The sequence below is a fragment of the Macaca mulatta genome, chromosome 3, assembly GCF_049350105.2.
Source record: "Macaca mulatta isolate MMU2019108-1 chromosome 3, T2T-MMU8v2.0, whole genome shotgun sequence".
In the NCBI taxonomy this organism is placed as follows: domain Eukaryota; kingdom Metazoa; phylum Chordata; class Mammalia; order Primates; family Cercopithecidae; genus Macaca; species Macaca mulatta.
In genome coordinates, this window is record NC_133408.1 from 141,587,211 (window position 1) to 141,602,369 (window position 15,159).

Here is a 15,159-nt window from a genome sequence, read left to right on the forward strand (position 1 = left end):
CTCTGGGAAAATAGCTCACAGGCATTTCCCTCAGTCTTAACTCCAGTTGTTAGTCTCAGTGACTTAGATGAATACGCAGATGATTCATTCAATACCTATGCTTTCATGGATTGTTCACTGTTTTTTCATTTCTTCAATACCAAGGACTCTAAACTACTCCCATAGCCACACCCTAGACCTTGTCACCATACGAACTGCTCTACTTCTGAAAGGAATCTACTACAACTTCCCATCTTAACTGGTCTCTCAAACCTTCAATTCTAAAACACTTGTTCCCTTGAACACACCTATCCGTAAATTTATCAGTCCCTTCCTGATTTCATTGCCTTCTCGATTTAACAATCTAATGATTAGACTCCTACCAGATCCACCATTTCAATCATCCCCTCTCCTGTCCCTTGAATAGCAACTATTTATTGAGCACTTACTCCGTGTGACTTTGGGCACATTACTCAACTCTGAGCAATGTAAAATGAAAATAAACTACATTACCAAAGGTTGTGAAGGTTAAATACATGAGATACTGCAGCTAGATTACTTTGCACAGTGTGTGGCATAAGTAAATGCTTATTAAATGTCAGATATAGTGACAACTACATTCCAGAAAACATCACATAGCTGTGTAGAATAGGCAACTACAAATTCATGGTTTCAGATTCCAGCTGGACCCTCAACAATGTGGCAAGGTAGTATGATTGTTTTGATGTGTTCATTGGCTTGAATACACACACACACACACTCTCTCTCTCCCCACCCCCCACCCCGCCCCCGCCCTTTCTCCCTCTCTCTCTGTCTCCTTCCTCCATTCTCCACAAATGTTAACTTAAAGCCTTCACCACCATCCAAAAGCCTCCTCTTGTATCATCTCCCTTATTGCCAGTAGATCCCTTGGACTCTTGCACTTCACAGAAAAGAGATCATCAGGCAATAACTCTCTTACCATCTTGCTTGCTGCATGCACTCATCCTTATCCTATCTCAGCAGAGAATGTTTTCCTCTTCCTGTCAAATGCTAAGCTTCCTGATTATGATTCCCCTCCAGAATCCTAAGAAACGTCATTCCACCAGTCAACATTTTCTCCTGTACCTCTTTGATTCTTCCCTACTGGTTTTCCCCTGTGTATATCAATGTTTTCAAATATCTCATATATTAGGGAGTAAACACCAAAACACTCAGCTCAATTTCCCTTCTAATTACCACTTGGTTTTTTCTAAACATTCATAGCCATCCTTTTTATATTTTATTTTTGAGACAGAATCTCGCTCCATCATTCAGGCTGGAGTGCGACGGCACGATCTCAACTCACTGCAACCCCTGCCTCCCAGGTTCAAGTGATTCTCATGCCTCAGCCTCCAGAGTAGCTGGGATTACAGGTGCCTGCCACTATGCCCGGCTAATTTTTGTATTTTTAGTAGAGACAGGGTTATTTAAAGTAATGGCAGCTTGCCTTTTTCATTCAAAATTATATTCAAAAAGACTTACTCATGTTGATCTATGCAGCCGAGTTCATTCCATTTCACTGCTGTATACTGTTTTATCACACACCATTATTTATTAATTCCACTACTATTGGCTATTATATTTTCAACTTTCACTATCACGCACAATACAATGATAGTGCCTATATTCTAAAGTTTCATTCTAAAGTGGAATGAAAGGGTCCTAGAAGATACAGAACTTCAGCTTTACTATATAATGACAAACTGCTCTCCAAAGTAGCTGTACAAACAAACATCAGTATTAGAGTTCTCTCTTCACATTCTTGCCAACACTGTAATTTATCAGGTTTTAAATTTTGACAATTTGATCAATATTAAATAGTATCTAATTGTTCTAATTACATTTCCCCAACTAATAGCAAGGCTGACCATCTTCCCTTATATTTTATTAGTCATCAGGGGAGTTGTCTTTTCACATCCTTTTATTTTTCTATTGAGTCATTTGTCTTTTACTTACTCATCTGTAGGAGTTCTTTATGTCCTGTATGTAGTAACACTCTGATAGTTAATGTACTGGAAATATCTTCTCCCAGCCTGTGGCTCATCTTTTAACATGCTCAAAGTTTTAAATCTTAAGATATTCAAATTTATCTCTCCATTTTTGTTTGTGCTTTTTATAACTTGTTTTTAAAAATTCTTCTCTAACCTGAAGTAACAAATATCTTTCTCCTGTATTTTCTTCTAAATGTTTTAAAGTTTTGCTTTTCTAAATGCTTTAGAAACTATTTGGAATAAATTTTCATGTGTATAATCATTTGACTCACAACCATATAGTCCGTTCTTTTTCTACTGATTTGTGATGCCACTTAATGTCACATATTAGTGATCCATTATAAACACAGGTCTATTTCTGGGTTTTCTATTCTGTTCCATTGGTATATATGTTTATGTATCTATATCATACTATCTTAAGAGTATTAAATTTAAAGTAAATTTTTATACCCAGTAGGGAAAGATCCCTGTTGTTCTTCAAAATTGTTTTTGCTATTCTTGATATTTTGCTTTTTAATATGGACTTTAAATCAGTCTAACTCCAACCAAAACCAGACAGAGGTAAAGAGACCAGAGCTCTCTTATTTCTACTATGTAAGGATAAGACAGCTGTTGTAAACCAGGAAGAGAACCTTTACCAAGAACCAATCATGTTGGCACCCTGATATTGGACTTCTAGGCTCCAGAACTGTGAGAAATAAATGTTTGTTGTTTAAGCCACCCAGCCTCTGGTATTGTTATAGCAGAAGGTTCTTTGATGGCTATGCATTACCCTTTTATCAGATTGAAAGTTCTCTTTTTTTGTCTCTAGTTTTCTGACTTGACTTGGTTTTACTGACAGGATTAGATAAAGAGTTGGATAAGAGAGATAAGGGGAAGCCCAGTGAGAATTTTAAATGACCACCAAGTTTCTAGACTACTGGGTAGATGGAGATGTCATTCACCAAAATTATGAATGGAATAAGAAAAACAGATTTATGAGGGAGAACTGGCTAAATCTGAGGTGTTGGTGGGACACTCAAATAAAGATATCCTATGCTCTCCTCACATGTGGCTATTCAGCATTTGAAATGTGGCTAGTACGGCTGGGCAGGGTGGCTCACGCCTGTAATCCCAGCACTTTGGAAGACCAAGGTGGGAGAATCACTTGAGGTCAGGAGTTCGAGACCAGCCTGGCCAACATGGTGAAAGCCTGTCTCTACTAAAAATACAAAAATTAGCTGGGTGTGGTGGTGGGCGCCTGTGATCCCTGCTACTCAGGAGGCTGAGGCAGGAGAATCGCTGGAACCTGGGAAGCAAAGGTTGCAGTGAGTTGAGATCGTGCCATTGTACTCCAGCCTGGGTGAAAAGAGTGAGACTCCATCTCAAAGAAAAAAAAAAAAAAGAAATGTGGCTAGTCCAAAATGAGATGTGCTCTAAGTGTTTACATTGGATTTTGAAGATTTAGTATTAAAAATCTAAAATATTTCATTAATATTTTTCATATTAGTTATATGTTAAAGTGCTATTTTGAATATAATGGACTAAATAAAACATATTAGAATTTCCCCTTAAAAAAATTTAATGAGGCTTCTAGAAAATTTAAAATTATATATCTGATTCTCATAATATTTCCATTGGATAGCATTACTATGGGCACTTGGAGACACAAATTTGATATTCATGAGATGTAGATTTGTGAATATAATCTTATAGGTGGAGTTTAGACCAAGGTGTACATGCATCTGGCCACAAAGTATGTTGAGTAAGAAAGTACTAATGCACCTAACACACAGATTTGACTTACAAAACTCCAATTACCAATAACCTTTCAGGAACATACATAACCACAATGTAAGTACTGAGATTCTATGTTTTGATGAAGCCAGACCACAGCTCACATAAAAAGAAAAAAAATTACAGAAATATAAGCTTGAATGTAAGCTTTTTCTTCTCTGTAAAATTTGAACATAAATTCAAAGGAGCTTGACTGATAGCTCCACATAAGCCAAAACCATAAACCAACCTGATGAAAAGGGTCGTCTCTATATTCTTTTTTCACACATGGATTAATTTGAGGATTTTCCACATCTGTCTCACTGGTACAAGATGAATGGCATTCTGCACAATGTAACAAGTCTTCCCATAACACATCTTCTGTTTCAGATTCTGGCCTTGCACTCTCAGAATCCTGTCTGGAACTTGAACAGCGAGAGCTGCAACTAGTACCCGATTTAGGGGCATCCTGAAATCAAGATATTCTTTGACATTAATACAATTTATGTACCCTTTCCAACTCAAAGGATTCTACAGAACCCGTATATTGATACTTTTTGCTAAAACAACAAATACACCCTCAAAAGACAGTGAGACAGCAAAACATTACAAAATATATTAGTTTTTATTCAGTAATAAAAAACCCTCACATCAAAATTTATTTGATTTCATATTTCAGCTCAGATATTACTTTGCATACAAGGGTTGTATCTATTTTCTCTTAAACTTTATATGAAGTTCACAACTCAGGCACAGAGAGTAGTCTAAGTGCATATGGTCTGCACGGTGAACATTAACTGACTTTAATTGATGTTATTAATGGCGATACCATTGGCCTTCCATATCCATGCATTCCACATCTGCAGATAAAATACAATATTCCTGAGATGCAGAACCCACAGTTTTGGAGAACTGGAGGGTGAGGGCTGACTTTATGTGTCATCAGGTTCCACAGGGCTGACCGTGAGACTTGAGAATCCTCGGATTTTGGTATTTGTAGAAGGGCAGGATATCCACCAATCCCACGTGGATACCAAGGAATGACTGTATTTTCTTATTCTAGTCTTCTTTTTTTTTTTAAGCAAGAATGGATTTATCTACTGTTTTTGTTTTGCAAATGGAAGTGAAATCAACATAAAATTGGTATCTAAACCAAGAAGGTAATTGCCAATTCATGTTCTTGAGATAATCTGTGGTATAAAAGTAAAAAACTAAAACAAGTTAAATAATTTCTAATCAGTTTACTTTATCCTGGGAGTCTGTAATGTACAAAATAAAAATGAGTAAAATTTTGATTTAAATTAATTAAAAATAACTTTTACTGAATAAATCATGGTCATAGCCATCCTTTATAGTCAGGTACGTTCAAATTCTTTTGTTTTTTTTTTCTGCTGTCCTCTGTGACTAGATTTGTCATGTACCTTTAAAATGCATTATATTCCTTTGTCTTTCCTGTGCTATCACCGTGTTCAGACTTTATCATTTATACCTTCATTGCTATAAGCACCTCCTAATTGATCTTTGCCTAAAAGGCCTTCCTCTTCTTTCCAGATTAACCTTCCTAAAGCACAGCTGTTCTTTGACTCCTCTAGTCGAAATCTTTCCTTGGCTTCTCACTGCTCCCCTGGATAAAGTTCTGACTCCTTCACCTAGCATGTTCATCTTCATATGTGCTACTTTTTGACCTTGTCTTCCACTACATACCACAACCTTTTTCTCCAGTGACAGTAGGCTACTCCTGAGTCCCTAAGCATGGCTTGTTCTTTGCTTTGATTATGTTCCACCCTAGGCCTTAATTATGCTCCTACCTCTTATCATTAATCCTGCACTCCTTTAAAAAGCTGTTAAAAATTAAATGAGCATGGGAACTTTGAATACAAACCTGGCACAAAGCAGGGGCTCAACAAATGCTACCTTAAAGCCACCTACCTAGAGTGATCACTTTGTCCCTGAAGTGAGTTATTATTATTATTATTATTATTTTGAGACAGAGGCTCACTCTGTCGCCCAGGGTGGAGTACAGTGACACGTAATCTCCACTCACAACTTCCACCTCTCAGGTTCAAGTGATTCTCCTGCCTCAGCCTCCCGAGTAGCTGGGGTTACAGATGCATGCCACTGCAACTGGCTAATTTTTGTATTTTTAGTAGAGATGGGGTTTCACCATGTTGGCCAGGCTGGTCTTGACTTCAGGTGATCCACCCACCTTGGCCTCCGAAAGTACAGAGATTACAGGCGTGAGCCATCAAGCCCGGCCTGAAGTGAGTTATTATTTATATTCATTTGACAATAAATTTTGCACTGCTTTCCAGAATCAATCTCTCTCTCTCTATATATATACACACACACATATGTATATATATACACAGGTTACCTACATATACCTAGTTACTCCTGAGTAACTAGGACTACAGGAGCCCGCCACCACACCAGGCTAATTTTTGTATTTCAGTAGAGATGGGGTTTTACCATGTTGGCCAGAATGGTCTGGAACTCGCGACCTCAAGTGATCCACCCACCTCAGCCTCCCAAAGTGCAGGGATTACAGGGGTGAGCCATGGCACTGGCCTCTTTTTTTTGAAGCGGGACTACATGCATGTACCACCACGCCTGGCTAAATTTTGTACTTTGTTTTTTTTCTTTTTGAGAGATGGGGTTTCGCCATGTTGCACAGGTGGGTCTCTAACTTCTGAGCTCAAGGGATCCGCCCACCTCAGCCTCCCAAAGTGCTGGGATTACAAGTGTGAGCCACCGCATGTGCGACCAATATTGTCTGTCTTAATATTCATGTGTTTAATATTCTCAAATAGATTGCAAATCTCAATACACTACAAGTCCACAAAAGACGGATTTTTTTTTTTTTTTGGGGCCATCTCCTTACCACAGGTAACAAAATACCTCGAGTGAATGAGGTACAATATTAGCAATTAATCTACTGATATTAGAATGGGGATTATGAATCTACAGTGTGTTAATAGAGTGTTTGTGGGAGAATGGCTGTTTGTTTAGAAAGAAGTAAAAAGAAAAACTTTTAAAAGAGAAGAAAATGATTAATAAGTAAAAACAAAATAAATATAGAAAGAAGAAGAAGACAAAAATCACTCTGCTTTGTTTTATAAACAGCACTCCAAAAATATTTCAGGTTCTCTAATGTCACTAGTTTTCATTAGCAAGGCACAGAAAGCATTAAGCTTTTAATAATTGCTAATTTAAAATTTGTGATAAAGATAGTTTATTATCTATAACTTCTGATGCAGACTTGCTAATCAGATTTGGAAATAGTAACAGGATTAAAGGCCTGATGACTTTAACTGAAACTAATTAATGATTACCTGATTAAGAAAATATATATAATTCTTTAGAAGTGTTTTTTGCCAAATGCAGATTAATAAGTGGGTTTTTTTTAGATGGAATCTTACTCTGTCACCAGGCTGGAGGGCAGTGGCGTGATCTTGGCTTACTGCAACCTCTGCCTCCTGGGTTCAAGCGATTCTCCTGCCACAGCCTCCCAAGTAGCTGGGACTACAGGCGCGTGCCACCACAGTCAGCTAATTTTTGTATTTTCTGTAGAGATGGGGTTTTACCATGTTGGCCAAGATGGTCTTGATCTCTTGACCTCGTGATCTGCCCGCCTCAGCCTCCCAAAGTGCTGGGATTACAGGCGTGAGCACCGCACCTGGCCAAGTGAGTCATTTTATACATTTAAAAATCTGGCTGGGAGCGGTGGCTCACCCCTATAATCCCAGCACTTTGGGAGGTCCAGGTGGGTGGATCAAGACCAGCCTAGCCAACATGGTGAAACCCCATTAAAATACAAAAATTAGCTGAGGCAGGAGAATCACTTGAACCTGTGAGGCAGAGGTTGCAGTGAGCCGAGATCACGCTACTGCACTCCAGCCTGGGCAAGGAGAGTGAAACTCTGTTTCAAAAAAAAAAAAAAAAACCTAAAAACTATCTACAATATTTGTGTGATTAATAGTGAATATAACTACAAATTGCCAAATAAAGTGTAAAAAAAGAAAATTTTAGAATTGAACAGTTCAAATTAAAACACATTTGTTTTGGTTTGTACTGCTCATCATTTCAAATCTTGAGACGCCCAAACCGAACATATAATCAAATTTAGAGAACACACAGTATTTATTTGAAGGGAATATGAACTTAAAACATAAATGTTTTTTGGGGGGGTGGAAGGAAAATTGTTTAAAAAAACTCAGAAGTTAAATAATTTTCCCAAGGTCATTTAAATAGTCTAACTCCAAGCCCATGGTTTCTTCATTATGCTTCTCATCAAATGTTACCTTTCTGAGATGAAAAGCTAACCTACAATTGGGAGTAAAAATTGAACAATATTTGTAGAGTTGAACAAAGCAAGACAGAGTAGGAAACAGAAGAAACACTTAAAAGAAGCTGTCAGTTCCCTAGGATGCCTCCTGCATCCCAGATAACCAAGTAACTCCTCCCAACAGAACACTGGAAGAAGTCAACTAGATATAGTAGAGAGTAGAAAAAGGCAAAAAACGGGGATTAAATGAAAGTCTACACATTATATGACAAGATTCCCACCTCATCCCCAGTTCCTTTGGTGCCAAACACCAGAGCAGCCTGTTTTATTACCTACTACTGCCATCCCACTAGAAGATTGGACGATTCTTCCCTAAAAAATACATGCCCCTAAAAAGTTTATCTATAGATATCGCCATCTGGGAGGCTTACAACGAATGGCTAGGTTCCTGACCCATTATCTTACAATAAAGCCCACCAATCCCATCCATGCACAAAATACTTCCCCAAAGAATTTTCTTTTTCATTTTGTTTTTCGTTTATCATTGGAATACTTTTATAAAGAAAAACTAAAGTTCAAACTACTCTATCTTTGGCTCCCAAGTCTTTCTGAAAAGACCTTAGTAGTCTTTGATAGCTTCCTTGCTCTGTCTCATATTGTAAGAGGTTCCACGGTCATTTTGTGTATTTCCTGCAACAAACAACAACCAGGAATCAGTCACTTCTTCAAGAAGTTGTTTTGTTTTTGTTTTGTTTTGTTTACTTAGTGATAAATGGCACAATCTAGGTGCTAGAGATGCTTGCTCATTTGTGTTTGGGTGGGTCCAAATGATTTTTTCATACCTCACTCTTAAAGAAAAAACATTACTAGTAATTTGAAGAGAGTACAGTAATTTATAAAATAAATTTAAATTTATAAATAAAAATGCAAAAGAGCACTACAAATCTTCTGTTTCCATTTTATTTATTCAAAGGAGGCTTTATTTTGCTTTTTTTTAGAAAAGCCCTTTAAAGCTGGTTTAAGAGTAAAAATTTTTGAGAACTGAATGCAGCTTTTAAAATATCACCTAGTCTACATTCTTCACTTTATAGATGAAGAATTTTATAGCCATATTTTATATTCACGTAATTTCTTATATCATTAAAAAAGATGTGAATCAACCAATGCTTACTATCAGCCTTACTTAGCTGGAAATCAAGATTTTAAGCAACTTTTTAATTTAAAAGTTAAAATTAATAGGTTGAATAATGTTCTGCCCTTCAAGAACCTCAATCGTTTAAAATACAGTTGCAAACCAACAAGAGCAAAGATCATGGAGTAAGAAAAATACCTCTACTGCCAAATAATTTATTCTGGGAGAGAGGTCAAACAGCCCCCCAGCTCCCTTGCAGCACCAACTGACTTCTAACAGTACATACAGTAAGACAAAATTTTACAAGCTTGGTTATCTGGTTTAGGAACAAGGGACACTACATCAAATGACGTGGGTGAAGAGGCAATGGAGCAGACACACTGGCATTAGTGTCTGCCTAATGGCAACCACTGGGAAAAGAAACAAAACCACAATCACCAGAAAGATTAACTAGAGACACAACTACAAAGCAGAGTGTGCCAAGAATAGTAACTCTTCTAATCTTAATACTCTGAAGGCAATCATATTCCAGCATAGCATAACATGTGTTTTTTTTTACAAGTTTAACCCAAAACCATCAAGGAAAAAAATACTAACATAGCTCAAAAAGAGTAAAAGGTAATGTTTATAAAAAAGTGATAAACAGTGTAATTTATTTGCCTTAAAGCCAAATGTTCTACCCTCAGATTAGAAACTGAAAATACAACTGAATGAAATTCTTTAAATAATTTTAAGCTCAAGAGATATGATATAGTTGAAAAGGGTTTAGAGACAATAAAAATTAATAAGGAAAAAGGGAAACAAAGAAAAAAAACTGAATTTTGCAGTATGGGGACTTAATAACTGGTGACAGCAATGTGAAGGAAGTTACTTAAAAATAATAACTTTGCTATGATCAAATGTATAAAGCCTTTCAAATTGTAGAAAAGTGAACATAGGAGTGTGCAGATTCTCTCTCCAGAATGATCTTCGTTAAAAGCAAACAACAAGCAATGTATGAGTCTTCAAAAATAATGCACAAAGTGAGCTCAAATATGTGGCTATCTATCAATACATGTGCAATACATAAACATAAAACTGCTATTTTATAAATCCAGATCACACAACAATAAATATTGATAATAATGTGAAATATTTATTTCAACAATTTTTAATTGTTGAAAGAAGTTATAAATTAGTAACATATAAAATAGATATGTATGTATATACTTAAGGACAAAGTATATACCTCATTAGGGTAATGTTTCTTATAATGGTGTGACTTTCTATTCCGAAGAACGCTTTCAGAAGTCCTGTCCACGTGACGACGTAATGAGTATCCTGTTTCAGGACCTTCCTCACTGGAGACTTCATCAGAGACATTTGTTACTTTCCTTTGGGTATCCTAAGTGGGGAGTACACAAAGAGGATTATAGGTAATTTCTAACCAACCTTTTAGCTTTTAAACTATGAAATTTGAAATTACACATACATATATACACATAACTTCAAAATATCCTCAACTACCACAAAGTAACTAATTAGTATTACCTGATTTTCTGAAAAAATATCTTAAATCAGTGACTATACTTTTAAAGCATTTTTACTTTTAAAAGTACTTCAATAGCCATTTGTCAAATATTATCCCATAATATTTCTGTTCATAAAAGGATTTGAAACAGTTTCCAAAAACAAGAAATATGCCAGGCACAGTGGCTCAAGACTGTAATCCCAGCACTTTGGGAGGCTGAGGTGGGAGGACTGTTTGAGGCCAGGGGTTCGAGACCAGCTTGGGCAACAGAGCGAAACTCAGTCTCTTAAAAAAGATAAAAATAAAAAATCAGCCAGGCATAGCAGTGCACACCTGTACTCCCAGCTATTCGGGAGAGTGAGGTGAGAGGATCACTTGAGCACAGGAGTTTTAGGCTGCAGTGAGCTATAATCGCACCACTGAACTCCAGCCTGGGCAACACAGTGAGACCATGTCTCAAAAAACAAACAAACAAACAAAAAGAAATATAAACAGGAGAAAAGCAGAACAGAGACCACTTAAAAGAAGGTGAAAGAACATATTATACTATTTTTTCAAACTGGAAAAGCCATCAATTGTAAGACACACCACTAATTTAATAATGGTTTATAGGACAAGAGGAAGTAAATAGCAACTGCATGTGTGCACATATCAGACAACATTCTACACACATCAATGTGTAAAAGACATCCAGAGTTTAGAAATTATGAAATTAAATGACTCTAAAGCATACGTTTTATTGATATTTTCATGTTCCTCATACAACTTTACTATGTAATATTAATACAAGCCTGAAAACGTGTTTGAAAGCTGTATGACTGAAAATTTATCTGCTGAATGATAACAGTGATGAGAGGCTCACATCATCAGAGCTAAATGCTGAAAAAAATCTAAAATCAGAGTGAGGGACTACATTCATTGCAGGCCCATGCTGTACTATGGTTACTGGTACTGAAAATACATGAACATTCAAGTAGTAACATATACTTTACCCAAAATTAGAGAATCCTCTTTTCTTTATTTTCCTCAACACAATATGTTCATGCTCACATTCCCAAATGTAACAGAGGTAACATCTTTTAATTTGACTCTCTCTATATTTTTTACAGTAACAGCTTCTAAAGAATAAACTGTTCAACCAAAAAAAATTCAGTGAAGCAAAGAAATAGAGACATCACATTAAGCTTTGTTGCAATAAACCAGAGTCTCTCTATTTTGGAAAAGTAAAGAAATAATTGTTCTCTTTAACAAATATGTCCCCAGTAAGATTTTTTCCAGATTAAAAACAAAACAAAAGAAAACAAAACAGATATGTTGACACCACAGGTAATGAATGCAGGAAAAACAAGGTATCTTCTTATAGAGAACATGAATGGAAAACTGGTTTCCTAGTTCAGCTTTCTGAATTATTACATGTTCCACTTAGTGCAAATTCTTACACACATAGAAGTAGGGAAAGAAAAAGGCTTAACAAACAACAACTGTAAGTTATAAAGTGCTTTTAACGTTTTGGGGCTAGCCACAGTGGCTCATGCCTATAATCCCAGATCTTTGGAAGGCTGAGGTGGGTGGATTGCTTGAGTCCAAAAGTTCGAGACCAGTGTGGGCAACATGGCTAAGCCCTGTCTCTACAGAAAAAAAAAAAAAAAAAAAAAAAAAATTAGCTGGGCATGGTGGTACCTGCCTGTAGTTCTAGCTACTCAGGAGGCTGAGGCGGGAAGATCATTTGTGCCTGGGAGGCTGAGGCTGCTGTGAGCCAAGATCACACCATCTCACTGCAGCCTGGATAACAGAGTTAAGACCTTGTCTCAAAAAAAACATTTTGGAAAAACTGAAGCCATCAATTCAGAAGGTGTCAGATTATATCGTCAATCAAGTTTAATCACAACACTTTATCTCATTTACAGTTTCGTGTTACAAAGGCTCACAGAATTAATTCTGGAGAAAATAGTTCAAGGGCAACTACTATATCTAAGTCACTTCATATTAGCTAATATAAAATCACACAGGCAAACTATTTTAAAAATCACACGTACTTTGCTAGGACCATCCCTGGAACGCAGTGTTCCTGCGTTCCAGGCTGTCTCTTCTGGTTGAATAGTTTCACACTGAGGTTCATGGTTTTGTATTCCATCTTCACTGCTTTTAACAGTCTTTTTCCCATCAAGGGATACATAGCCATTGTCAGTTTCAGTTGATTTATCAATTGAATTCTTTGCTTTCTTTGATCTAAAAATTAAAATATGCAGGAGAATGTTTGGACTTAGCTTATTTTGGATAGGTTACTGATAGCAATTATAATCTGTTAATAGTTACATCAGATAGCTACTTCTCTAAATTTTAATGACCATCCTATTTGTATAATAAATAATTTAGAAATATATCTAACAGCTAGAATAAACATGTAAATTAATGTCTCCTATTTCAGCTTACTTCAAAGGTTTTGAGGTCTTACAGACAACAATTCTAGGAGACATGCCCTAACTTATCAAAAAATTCTTAGTAAATCAAATGGTCTTTGAACAAAATCTAGAAACAAAATTTTGCCCATTTCTGATTAAAAATATATTTTGAAGTTTATTTAAAAAATGATCTGTCAGGTTAAGTTGCAATTCATGGTTTAACTTAGTTTGATAAATTCATTTTAGTACACAACTCATTTTAATATACAATGAAGACACAGGTCTTTTGTAACATAAAAAGATATAAAAAAAGGAAAATTTTAAATAAGTTTCTAAATAATATAAGAAGTGAAAAAGAACACAAAGAAAATAAAAGAGTAATCTCTTTCACCCACTGAAATAATCTCTGGAAAAGATATTAGTAATAATGCAGCTTATAAATATCTAAAGGGCTAGAATTGAGGATATTTATAAGAATAAATTTTTTTTCAACATACAAAATATAACATGGGAAATAAGATGTTTTTTACTAACAGGCAAACACTTGAGTCCTCTTCAAAGACTACAGCGGGTGAAAGAACAGTTATTCAAAGGAAATGGTTAGTAGAAATATGAAGTTAGTCCCACACAAAATTAAAATGTGCTCAATGCAGATTAAGTCTATCATAAAACATTTTTAAAGCAATTATATTTAAATAAATTCCCTTGAATTTTTGTTGGAGGTATCAATTTTGCAAGTAAGGAAAAATAAAAATAGTATATTGCCTTCAGTTAGGTCAAAAACCAAAAGTTTTTAAAAAATGCACACAGCCGGGCGCGGTGGCTCAAGCCTGTAATCCCAGCACTTTGGGAGGCCAAGGCGGGCGGATCACAAGGTCAGGAGATCGAGACCACAGTGAAACCCCGTCTCTACTAAAAATACAAAAAAAAAATTAGCCGGGCGCGGTGGCGGGCGCCTGTAGTCCTAGCTACTCAGGAGGCTGAGGCAGGAGAATGGCGTGAACCCAGGAGGCGGAGCTTGCAGTGAGCCGAGATCGCGCCACTGCACTCCAGCCTGGGCAACAGCGTGAGACTCCGTCTCAAAAAAAAAAAAAAATAAAAATAAATAAAAATAAAAATGCACACATACCAAAAAACCCCACATTAGTTTTAACACTAAGTTACTCAGTTCTATTGGAATCTGTATTTTGGAACTGAGCAGGACCTTAAAACTCACCTATTCAAAATGCTCATTTTGGAAACAAGGAACAAGAACCAGTCTAAGTGACTTATTTAAGGTCACGCAGACAGTTAGAAGCAAAGCTTGCACTAGAGTACAGACCTTCTGACTATTAAGTTAATTATATTCTCCATACTACCTCAAACTGCCCACTCTCCGGGAAACTGCCTGTTAGGATTTCTTAACACACTCATCAACCTAGAAAGTTTCTGTCTTATGCAAACTGGCCCCTTTCCTTCCTTGTCCTTCTTCTGCAAGGTTCCAAAAAGACCATCATTTCCCATATGCTCTACAGAGCTCCAGTGCTTTTTAGTCATTCAGAGCACATCTCCACAGAGTTGCAAGACTGAAAAGTCAAATCTCCAGATCCTTTACTTTCTGTATGATCCTCAGAAGCATGGAGAGACCAAGGGAACAATAAGCCATAGGATAAAGAGGATGGGGAGAGGGAGGAACATGAATTACAGGAGAGAGGAAAATGGGCAAAAAATAGAAAATAAAAGATGCAGAGGAAACATGTTACTTTCTCTGGGAGAGAAAGTGACCAAAACATTAGTTATTGTTTCCTTTACCTCTCCCTTGAACACTGTGCAATGTGCAGATGTGGAAAAAGACCAAATGAAGTTAAGTTACTTGATATCCTGAAAATGTCAGAAACTCAAAGATAAGGAAGAGAGAATGTACTGGAAAGGTATTTAAAAAGGTTCATGAAAATCAGACTGGGCTGAGAAGGGAGACGAAAAGGGGGATAAATTAGGTCAAAGAAGATGGAAAAGTTGGTAGAACCATTAATCAGACAATATATGCAAGAAGAGAAATTTATTTAGGAAGAAAGATGGAACACTCTGAGAAATGTTAGTAGGCA

The 15,159-nt window shown here is 36.5% G+C and overlaps 1 protein-coding gene across 12 annotated transcripts in view; it reads right to left on the reverse strand.

Annotated features, from left to right (window-relative positions):
* PHTF2 (putative homeodomain transcription factor 2) overlaps nt 1-15,159 on the reverse strand; it is a 159,056-nt gene that overhangs the window by 22,611 nt on the left and 121,286 nt on the right. For 8 of the 12 annotated variants that reach the window (XM_077994534.1, XM_028844775.2, XM_077994528.1 and 5 more), the window contains 3 exons: nt 12,710-12,902; nt 10,392-10,547; nt 3,997-4,215 (listed from right to left, as the gene is read on the reverse strand). In XM_077994534.1, the coding sequence (XP_077850660.1) occupies nt 3,997-4,215; nt 10,392-10,547; nt 12,710-12,902 (568 nt within the window). The remainder of the gene's footprint in view (nt 1-3,996; nt 4,216-10,391; nt 10,548-12,709; nt 12,903-15,159) is intronic. The other 4 variants (XM_077994533.1, XM_028844773.2, XM_077994532.1 and 1 more) reach the window with 1 other exon arrangement.